Raw genomic sequence first — 11,430 nt, 5'->3', positions numbered from 1 at the left:
ATATCGTGACCGTTATTCTTTCTCTATAAACAAATCCTGTCCCAATTTTATCCTCGCGGGACCCAACGTGTCATCATTTTCTATCACGTCTCTCTCTCTCTCTAGTCCTCCACAGACACATTGTCACACTCTTTCTCTCTTCTGGTCCTCCACTGACACATTGACACTTTGGGTAGAGTCGGTAGACGGATCTGAAGTTCTGAATAGAACCAATTGCAGAGCCTCCCACATAGAAGGGTAACCGAACTATCGAGATAGACCTGGGTTTGGGCGTTTACAGTTGGAAACATAATTGAGCTTTCGAAGCAGTGCTCTCAATGTGTTGATCCCAACGTTCTTGTTTCCTCTTGGCGTGAATCTGTTCTACTCCGATTAAAGGGCATTTGGTACTTTCAGGAAATGAGTTCATTTTAATTATTCAAGCTCGATCGTCTGCAGAATGGAAATTTTCTGCTAGGCCGTTTCGGAAAGGTTTAGAAATCAAAGAAAGAACCTCAGTGGTATGCCAGATAATGATAATCTCTGCTGTCTCAATTGTGAGAAGAAAGACCATATGTAAGGTAAACGTAAACACAGACTCTCTCTTTCTCTCTGTCCCGCTATAGTCTTGTTAGATTTGTGTAATTCAATTTTGTGGCTTTCTCTGTTCAAAACGGTGTTTAATGGCGCAGCTTTGTAACCTTGCTTGCTAATTCTGGAATTTTGATTGTCTTTATGTCAAGAATAGCTAAACTGGGTCGGTTAGTTAAAACGCGTCGGAATTATTCTACAAAGAAGGAACTTAAAGATTTAGCGGCGTCGGTGTTTTCTATGAAAAAGGAACTTAAAGATTTAGCTTTATAAGAACAAGGGATAAACACAGAGAGATTAATACCATTAGTTACGCAAGGAACATTTTTTTAACACCATTAGATACGCAAAGCACAAGATCTTCTTCTTTTTCTGAATCTACTTGGTCTTTATCTCGGCACTGCCAAACGGGAATACGGATCTTCTCTCTCTCTCTCTCTCTCTTGTGGGGTTTACATCAGGCACCATTTTGATTAGTATCAGGGTATGAGGGTGGTTAATTGAGTTACCGCTACTGAATTGTTATGCTAAATTCATTGACCCCATCCTCCAAAATTGGTCTAACATTGTCAGATCTCCCCCTATCTCCCATTGTCAGATTGATCTGCGCTCTTGGAGAATGCCAATAAATGCAATTGTGATGGCTGTTCCTGGGGAAACCCTTTAGGGAGCTCAGGATAGGTAATAATGGTTTATTCAGGCCTCTAGACAAAATTGTTAGCTCTTGTCTTAGACATGTTTTGCCGCACTCTTGAGTGTGATACAGATTTTTCGTTTGTAGCTAGGAGGCAAAAAGAAGGACCTTTAGAGATGATCTCACTGTTAGAGAAGCCTTTTTAATATTCATGTCCCTGTATCTCTTCACACTAATATTTTTTTTTAATGTCTTTGTTTGCACAGCTGGATCAACCAACATTTGCAATTGAAGGAAAAATGCACTCTAGCTATGCATCTCCCATGAAAATAATATTAGAAGAAACCTCATATTTGTAATGGGAGCAAGATGCCTTTTAACTTTGAGAACGGGAAAAGGAATTGAAATTTCTGTTAGCCTTCATCAATAAGGATGAAAGGAGGAATTCTGTACAGATTGAGGGGGAAACTACTTTTTCTTATACTTACTCTTCTCATTTGCATAACTGTTCTTCTCTTGGCATGGGAAAAGACTCCACTTGTTACTTCACTGCTATCAGTGCAAGATCAGTTTGTGACATCTTACTCAGGTTTGTCTCAGTCTTTGATTGTATGTTCTTGCTCCTTATCTTCAGATGGTTATTTTCATTTCATTTGTTATTACACAACTATGAAGGTGTGAAGCAATTGTTTTTGGGGGTTGGGGGGGGGGGTGTATAAATGAGTCAATCAAGAAAGGGTGAGTTCTGTAGAATATGTTCTTCATTTTGACTAGTTTAGATATTTTACTGATAATTAATATAGAAAAAATCCTCTGTATACAGTGCATACAGTAACTTGTACTATGTCAGAAGCTGCTTTTGGGTAAAAAATGAAAGGTTTCAATAAAAAGCCTTAACCAAGCATCTACAGGGGATCAGATTAAACAGGGGTGGGGGTGTTTAAATGAAGAAACGGAAAATCAAAGAAAATAAAAAAGAATGGACATAAAAATGTCAAATTTGTGACTAGTGAACAGCTAGGATGAATATTTCAATCAATATAATTAGTTATTTATCTCTCTACCCCCGCTTCCTGTCAATTTCGGTCTGGAACTGGGAACCATCCCGGAACTGAACCGCTAAAACCTGGGACCAACTCGTCCCATTACTATATGGGACAGTTTTGAGAGCTGATTTTGGGTCCGATTATTAAATGGGATGGGACGGTTTGGGACGGGTTTTCCAATGGGTCAAGAACCGAAAGACCAATAGGGAACCAGCTGGAATTGGAACCGCTAGGACCCGTTTAAGATGCATAATTACTTATTGAGGGTTAGTTATACATAATAGTGATAACTTATATAAGGGTTATGTCATATTTATAAAGAAAAACTAAGGGTTATGTTGGTAATTGTAATTACTTGTGAGGATTGAAGATTGAGATAATGAGATTCAAATTCAGGACTCACGATTTAGATTTTCTTTTGGAATTTGGGATTTAATAGTTCAGAAGTATTTTGGTGATTTGGGATGTTGACATAGATATGAAGATGTTTGTTTGAATAGTTTGGGATTTGAATTTGATTTGGTGTTGTTGATTGGGAAGTGTGAAATTTTGGACTTATTTGAGTGTTTGGATGCTTAAGAATTGATGTTTAATAATTTATATATTTAGGAATATATATTCAATTTTTTGTATGCTTGGAAAGTTATTTTGTATACAAGAATTTTGGAGTTATTTGAGTATTTGAGACTCTTGAGTGCCCAAAACCATCAATGAACTAGAACCGGACTGTCCCATTGTTAAATGGGACCGGATCCTAGTTTTGGAACCGTTATTAAACAAGACGGTTATGAGATTGGCCCTCTTGGGACCGGAACCGGGAAGGAACTGTCCGGATTACCCACAACTGTCCCGTTTGACACCTCCCCCCTTCCCCCCCCCCCAAAGGAATACAGAAGAGAGAATGAGGAAGGAGGCACAGAGCTACTGAGAAGTGTTTGATCTAGTAATGATAATTTCCAGGACACAAATAATTAGATGCTGACGCACTGTATTTAGATGTACGAATGTACTTCATTAGACATTAAACCAAAAGAAAAAATAAAATAAAAATTCAGAACATGAAAACACACTTACAATATACCCAATACAAGATAGAAGTGGGATCTTTAGTTAAAATCATGATTTGACCATTCATTCCTTATTCAGTTAAATATATATTTTTTTAATATTAATTATTGATAACAACTTTAATATTGAAGAAAAGAATTGATAAGGAGTAAATAATGCAAAAGAGGAGAGATGGTAGACCGCAGCTTTCACAACTGAATAATTATTACATGAAATATATCATAAAATGGAACGGTAGGCAACTAAGCCTTGTACTGCTCTGGGGCAGAGGACTCCTTGTTTAGCTAAATCATATGCTGTCTCATACTCTCATTTCCCAATCCGGGCTTGCAATGGAATGATCAAACTGGCCTAGAAGCTAGAGATTTTATGCATTGAACTTAGATGGGAATGGGATAACCTCTGTAGATGCTTTGAACAATTCCACATCCATGCTATCACAGTAGCTGAATCTCCTTCAATCATCTATCTCTGTAAACCACTACAAATATCATAGTCTGGGCCTACTTCAATGCTTGTCGCTCGCTTGTAGAAGAATCCTATTCGCCAATAGGACCTGGAAATGCCCAAATTGTTGCTCAATCCCATTTTGTAATACCACCCCAAATACTTGATGGACCTTGATTCCCTAAAAACATCCAATAGAAGTTCATGAGTGCATTTTTCGCATGGGTTGGTGGGCAGTCATGGGGGTATTGGTTAATATGTGGATCTGATAATATCCAGTAGCAGTTCTAGGATCAGCCAGTGGACCCCAATCTTGATGTAGTAGACCTTCTAACAGTGTTCAAAAATCTCAAGCGACGCTGGAAATGTGCCACCTTAGTGCTGAACTTGCTTATTACTTTGTGTAAACTTGAACAAAATTATCCAATAGCAGTCTAGGATCAGCCAGCAGACCCCAATCTTGATATAGAAGATCTTCCGACAGCATTCAAAAATCTCAACTGACATTGATAATTTGTCACGTTAGTGCTAAACTTTCAAAAATCTTGACCAACACTGCTAATGTGTCACCTTAGTGCTAAACTTTCTTCTAAGTGTGTAATCCCAGACAAAATTTTCTTCAAACATCGTGCTTTCTCTCACAATTGGAGAAACAAAGAGAGGCCTTAGAATGAAAACTTTCATGTATAAGTTCTCTTTTCAATTTCTTACTAACTTCATTTCATTCAGATTTTTTGTCCTGTGTATGATATATTTCTTATTCCCATTAGAGTATGTAATTTATATTACCTTTAAGTCTGAAGTTTAAAACCATTGCCTACATGCCACCCCTCCCAGGACTTGCAATCCCTATTATTGTTGTTCTTGGTGGTGATGCTGTTGTTGCAGACAATGTGTCCTTTGCAGCCTGTCAAGGCAAGCCTGCCTAAATGGCCCTAATGTTCGCCATTTAGCACTTAGTTTGGATGCAAGTGTTATGGGCATGTGGTCCATATCACAATCTAATCATGCAGTAAGGGTCAATCTAATTGTTTTCTCCACATGGAATGTAAAAGCTTGAGAAATGGTTGAGAAACCAACATTGGATGGAATGTGTAAATGGATTTTCTTACTGACACCCCTTAAGGTGTCAAATAATTTGTAACCTTTTATTTTCCCCCCCTCTTAATATCATACACTTCTTACATTGGTGAGTGTAAAATCCTATCATTGCACATGTGTACTCGAAACACGTGTGAGAGAATAATAGCTTTTGAAAATGACATAATGGCAAGTACACTTTCAAAATATTATGATAACCCTTTTTTACCCGGACTTAAAGAACTTTTGGGAATAAGACAAGGGGCGCAATCAAAAGAAATTTACATGTTCTAAATACACGTATAGAGGTGTCATTCAGACAGTCCCATACTGAAGATACAAGGAAAGAATTCAATGCATGGTGGGCCATATTGTTGATAATTTGAGATGGGGCCTAAAATTTGTATGAACGCTCTATCTATCTGTGATAATGTGAGAAATTATTATCAAATTTAAAACTGTCATGTTCCCTTCCAATTCTATGTAACAAAAAAAAAAAACACAGAAGGTAAGCCCCTCCTAACAACCTTAGACATTCTATTTATCCAAAACTTGGATTTTATATCTCAAGTCTTAATTCAACTTAATGAGGAGGCTAGTCCCAAAATTAAGAAAATTCAACATTTCAATGTGACGTCATTCCAACTGCACTTCTCAAATGAATCCGAAAAAAAAAAGAAAAGGGGAGGCAAGAAAGATTAGAGATAGAATAACAGAAAACAAAGTCTCTGTTTGATATAAGAGATAAGGCAGAGAAAAATAAAGGAGTTGTGTGTCCTAGACTTTGTATTGACAACAGCATTCCTTCGTGAAATATGGCCTTTCTTTTTTCTTAAAAGTAGCTTGTTTTCTTCTTCTTGGGCGGAGCTTTGTGTGTTCTGCTGCCAAGGACTCTTAACTGTAAATCACCTTTTCACCAGAGGCTTTTGCCTCCCAAATGTATGTGTTGTTCGAGTGCTGTTGAGTCAGTGACTCACCTTGTCCTGTGTCTATATACCATTGAGGTCTGGGATATCCTTGATGAAATGGGTATGAATTGGGTGATGCCTATAAACTTCTTTCTCGTTGGATGGGAAAAATACTGCCAAGCAGAGGGGTGGGTGTTAAGGATTTGGTCTCTTCTTCTGGATGCTGTTATTTGGTGGCTATGGTTAGAGGAATCAAAGGGCCTGTGACAATCATGCTGAACCAGCTTAAATATTAGCCTGCTAGAGCTAAGCAGAGATTGATATTTGGGGTCTAAATGATTATAGAATTCTCTAATATGTCTCTAGCTGGCGTTAGAAGAGATTGGAAGTTGTTTTCTTTGTAAATTCCAGTTGGGTTGTATAGCCTCCTTTTGTGAGGCCTTCCCTTTGTACAGCTTCTTGGACCTTTCTTATATTAACACTCCATTAGACCTAGTAAAGGAAAATTTTTAGGTACAACCTTATTGGGGCAGAGTTCTGCCTGTGAACATTTTTATTTCCCCCCCCCCTTTTTCTATTTAAGTCTTGACAAAAAAAAAAGACATGGAAAGAGATACGCCAACAGAATTTGAACTTTGCTTTCTGTACTCCAGGTCTAGAATCAGAAGGATAAAAAAGAAAGAGGCAGAATGAGAGAACTGTGTGGAATGGAGTTTGTTCTAACTTAATAGTAACTTTTAACTGAAATAAATCCTTTTTCATCTCATTTTCTGGAAGTGCTTGTAGTGTCAACATATAACATACAATTGATTGTCTTTTTTTTTTTTTGTTTTTGTTTAATTAAATCAAGTTTGGTTTCTCTAACCCTTCCATTCTATAAGTCATGATGGTCTTCTCCAGCTTGGGCTTTCCTCCATTAGTCTCAGACATTGTCAGGACCCATATATTAATGGATTTGATAAGGTAGAATTGGGTCATACAGTTAATGATTGTATGTCCTTGGGCATCAAGCTAAAAAACTTCAAGCCAATTGTGTATATGCTGGAAGTTCTATCATGGTTGTGGGGCCTATGTTTCTTACCATTGCTCAAAGCAGAAGATTCCAAAATGGATTTTTTAACTGAAAAGGAATCCTTGGCATTTCCTGCAATTGAGGAAATGTCAGGGTGCCAAGGCAAGCCAGGGCGGTGGCCAACCGCTTTGACCCCTAGGGAGGCCAAGGCGCCCATGGGCAAGCGCTTTGTGTTATATCCCAGGACATACTTTCCAGGTATTTTTCATCTGATAAATGCAAATATATATTTAATGTAGGGGTATAGAGGTGAAAATGTCAAATGTGAGGGTAATAAAAGTGGGAATGGAGAAATGGGTAAGGGAGAAATGAGAAATCATTGAATTTGGGTCTGGGTGCCTTGGTGCATGAGGTGACCGGCTACCTTGGACCTTAAAGAGCGACTTGTCACCAAGGTGTTGCCTATGGTCATGTCTGTAATAATGATAAACTTATCATGGTATCCTTGACTTGGGAGGTTGCTTTAGATATTACATGTGAGACCTTTATTCCCGTTGAGCAGATGATAAGCAATATATTAAAGGGTTTCTAGAAGTTTGGAACCATGGCCCTTGCCCATATCCCAGCTGCTGCGCAGATCACATGTACCTATTGAATTTCAAAGATACGCTAATTGAAAAAAAAAAAAACAATAAATTGGGGCAAATTTAAGCAGATATGTCTAATTTTGATTTCTAAATGATTATAGAAGTTCTGAGAATAAGATATTTTAAGTTCTGAATCTAGTATCCAAAAATAAGTTCTGAATTTCAGAAGAAGAACAGAACAATTGTAACTGCTAAAATATTACATAATTGGCCTTTTAAATGTATCGCTTCCACATCTTTCTCATTTTCTTAATTTTTTCAAGTGCACTATATTTTGTACACTCGCTCTGTGAGTCCACTAGCAGTACATCAGTACAGTAAGTCAGTACAGCGGGATGGACCCTTTCACTCTATTTTATTATATACGCTTAGTGAAAAGAATGTTTTTTGATACACCTAGGACATGGATCCTATATGAACCGATGAATCGTGACAAGTCGTTACTACTAGCAATGACTTCCTCTTTCATTACTTAATCCTTTCCATATCCCTCTCCCTTGTTCTCAGTGACTCATCAAATGGCACTCGGTTGATATCTTTAAGTTTGATCATTGACAAGGTTCAATGAAAGGGTGGGCTAAGGATCCCGCTTTGAAACTGGTTTCAAATTTTCCAGGAAGGCAGGAGCACAAAAGTGTCAACTGTCAAGTAGTTCAACCAGATCAATGAAGATTGCTAGCTGATGGGATTGAGATAGACAACAAGAGATAGCAAATGAAGGAAGACAGCCATGGTATTTTTTGAATCCTTATCACTAAGGCGCACCTTTGTTCTTGAGTCCAAACGGCATTACTGTGTAGCAGTAAACGCCAATGGGGTACGGAATGAAGTGTGCTTCTGATCTTATGGGTACATCTTGATTTGGTTGTAACCGGAAAAACCATCCCTGAAAGACATACGCTCGTAATAAAAAGTCTTATATATCATTCTTTCTGTGAACTACGATCATCATCTTGTTGATGCATGCTACTTTCATTCTAAAGGAAACCGAAGAACCAACCTTTTGTCAATAGGAGCCCTACTTCCTTCAGTCGCAAACCAATTTCTTAGTCACCGGGTGGAGCGCTTTGATTTCTTAATGATTAAAGAAGTACTGAAAATAAGATATTTTAAGTTCTGAATCTTGTATCCAAAAATAAGTTCTGAATTTCAGAAGAAGAAAAGAATAAACTGCTAAAATATTACATACTTGGCCTTTTAAATTTATCGCTTCCACATCTATCTCATTTTCTTAATCGTCAATTTACTATATTTTGTATTTATATGCATTCAGCTTCTTTTAATATGTGGGTGTGTTGTTGGAGACTTGGAGTCGGCATGTTCAATGACCTTATTGCCTTTGAACTTGGACATATCAGTGGCCACAAAGTGATCTTTCGATATCTTTGACAAAGATGTGTTTTATTTTTGGATTTTTCTGCGGTGATGCAGAGATTTTAGTCGATTCTAGTAGAAATCCAGACCAAGTAATACGCCCAAAGGAGCATGGTGGGGAAGATTTTTCAGATGCAGTTGAAACAAGAGAAACTACGAATGAACAAATACAAGATCTTTCTGTGCAACCAATGGGTTCTGCAACCAAAAATTCTACTAAAAGCATAGAAAATATCAGTGATTTGACAGCTTCTGCAGAGAAGAAAGGTACTTTTTGTTGCTTATACTGTTATATATATTTGATATTCTTACCCCATGCATAATTATGTTTATGTTGTCTGCATGCAAATCCTTTGCAACTATGTAGTATAAAGTTGCTTTAACATTCAATAGGCATCCTGCCAGTATCCTTTAACTGGTCAATTTTGAGTTTTCATCCTCAGTAAACATTTAAGCTCAACCTAATGATTGCATATTTGAATTAAGCATAGGAAAACATTTATTTCACCTTATCATGAGAAATGGTTATGAAGTTGTTCACTCTTACATAATCTTGTTTCTCTCTCTTAATAGAGGGGAATTAGTACCACCATATTTCTCTACCTACATGCTCCTTTTACTTCTTTTTATCAATACAAAAATAAAATATTTGCACTTGACTTAATTGACCTATTTATTTTGTTGGTATGGGCTTTCGCAAAATGGGGACAGACTAGTTAGGCTTGCTCATTTGTAAGATTTGGTGAGAAGTTTTTAGCTATCTGAATAGTTGTGAGTTATAAATATAGATGCAGGGATTTTTTTTTTCAGTAATTTGATTTGTATCCAAGGGCTTACTCATTTTCACCATTACAGTTTGTAACTATGCCAAGGGTAAATGGGTTGAGGACAGCAGGTGGCCATTGTATTCCGGGTTTGGATGCAAGCAGTGGTTGTCAGGAATGTGGGCTTGTAGGCTGACCCAACGTACAGATTTTTCCTATGAAGGGTTTCGATGGCAGCCACAAAATTGTGAGATGCCAGACTTTGAAGCATCGGCTTTCTTAAGGAGGTAGCATCTCCTTTATTTTATTTGCATTGTTTTACATTTACTACAGTTGGGTATGTCTTCAGAGGAGATCGTTAGCGCTTGCTTTTGCATATTGTGATGTGCTATTTATTTTTTTCGTTCTTTTTTATTATTTTTTATAATTATCTGGAATAGTGCTCTAATCATGATTATTGATACAGGATGAAGGATAAGACTCTTGCTTTTGTGGGGGATTCCTTGGGAAGGCAGCAGTTCCAATCTCTTATGTGTATGGCCAGTGGTGGTAAAGAGAGCCCTAATGTCCAAGATGTTGGAAGGGAATATGGTCTTGTCAAAGCTCGTGGTGCTATTCGCCCTGATGGTTGGGCTTACCGGTTCCCAACAACCAATACCACCATCCTTTATTACTGGTCTGCAAGCCTATGTGACTTGGAGCCCCTGAACGTCACGGATCCAGCCACCTACTTTGCCATGCATCTTGACAGACCAGCAGCTTTCTTGCGCCAATACCTTAGCAGGTTTGATGTGTTAATTCTTAATACAGGACACCACTGGAACAGAGGTAAGCTCAGAGCGAATCGGTGGGTGATGTATGTAAACGGCATGCCCAACAAAGATAAGAAACGTGCTGAGATTGGAAATGCCAAGAATTTTGCAGTGTATAGCGTCATCAAGTGGCTGAATTCACAGCTCCCTCAGCATCCACGGCTCAAAGCTTTCTTCAGGACCATTTCACCTAGGCATTTCTTAAATGGAGATTGGAATAGTGGGGGTAGCTGTGATAACACCACTCCATTGTCTAGAGGGGCTGAAGTTTCAAAAGATGAGTCTAGTGATCCTGTTGTCGAGAGTGCTGTGAAGGGTACAGGGGTCAAGATACTGGATATAACCGCTCTGTCTGAGTTGAGAGATGAGGGTCACATGTCCAGATATAGTATCAAAGCCACAGAAGGTGTTAATGATTGCTTACATTGGTGTTTACCTGGCATTCCTGACACATGGAACGAACTCCTTTTTGCACAACTGTAGTCCATGATGTGTTATGGGCTCCAAAACTAATTTAGCCCAGCGTCTCTTCTTTATCTGCAAGCAAGACGTATTGAAGCAAGTCAAAAGACCCATTCAGCCATTCTTTTCATTTGATTCTGTGGAAGGAATAGACTCTCACGACTTGAACAGTAGAAACACACAGATCTAATAATAATGTGTTCCACATCTTACATTTCCCGCAGAGCAATCTTGGAACATCTGTTGGACGTCATACAGGTGTTTATGATACTGCAGAATGAAGTTAAAATGTAAAGGAGAAATGTAGAGTCTTGTTGGAGAATCAAAGGTTAGTGCCATCTACCTGCTGTTTTTTTTTGTAGCATATCGACATCATAGTTTGAGTCTGCACATATGCTTAATCTTGTTCTCTACAAGAACTCCCATACCCTGTCCATCTTCTATAGTAAATATTTCTAAGAAGCATTTTATTTTCTAGTTATGAGCTGGTTTTAGTGTGGTTTTGTCATGTCTGAAATTGTTAATGACCACCCAGGTTTCCGAGATTTTCTTTTGTTACCATGTATCAAATCAGGAAAGATGATAATTTTATCCCAAGTGAAACTG

General features: G+C 38.0%; 1 protein-coding gene across 2 annotated transcripts; it reads left to right on the top strand.

Annotated features, from left to right (window-relative positions):
* Window positions 1–292: 292 nt before the first annotated feature.
* LOC122663666 (protein trichome birefringence-like 14) lies at window positions 293–11,430 on the top strand. Of its 2 annotated transcripts, none has more exons than XM_043859287.1 (5): window positions 293–560; window positions 1,471–1,793; window positions 8,844–9,053; window positions 9,642–9,837; window positions 10,017–11,430. In XM_043859287.1, exons 2-5 carry the CDS (start codon window positions 1,637–1,639, stop codon window positions 10,843–10,845), a joined length of 1,392 nt encoding a protein of 463 aa, XP_043715222.1. In that variant the 5' UTR covers window positions 293–560; window positions 1,471–1,636; the 3' UTR covers window positions 10,846–11,430. The 2 variants fall into 2 exon arrangements, with proteins under 2 accessions (XP_043715222.1, XP_043715228.1); XM_043859293.1 differs by lacking the exon at window positions 293–560 and adding an exon at window positions 1,135–1,251.

The sequence above is a fragment of the Telopea speciosissima genome, chromosome 1 (assembly GCF_018873765.1).
Source record: "Telopea speciosissima isolate NSW1024214 ecotype Mountain lineage chromosome 1, Tspe_v1, whole genome shotgun sequence".
Taxonomy (NCBI): domain Eukaryota; kingdom Viridiplantae; phylum Streptophyta; class Magnoliopsida; order Proteales; family Proteaceae; genus Telopea; species Telopea speciosissima.
The sequence above is the reverse complement of the archived record's forward strand: the minus strand, read 5'-3'. Positions and strand labels throughout refer to the sequence as shown.

Bases quoted from the DNA above. Each gene is read 5' to 3' on its own strand.
- LOC122663666 (XM_043859287.1), top strand. From the start codon at position 1,637: ATGAAAGGAGGAATTCTGTACAGATTGAGGGGGAAACTACTTTTTCTT. The intron at 1,794-8,843 runs GTTTGTCTCAGT...GCGGTGATGCAG, and splicing joins GTTTGTGACATCTTACTCAG to AGATTTTAGTCGATTCTAGT. The intron at 9,054-9,641 runs GTACTTTTTGTT...TCACCATTACAG, and splicing joins AGCTTCTGCAGAGAAGAAAG to TTTGTAACTATGCCAAGGGT.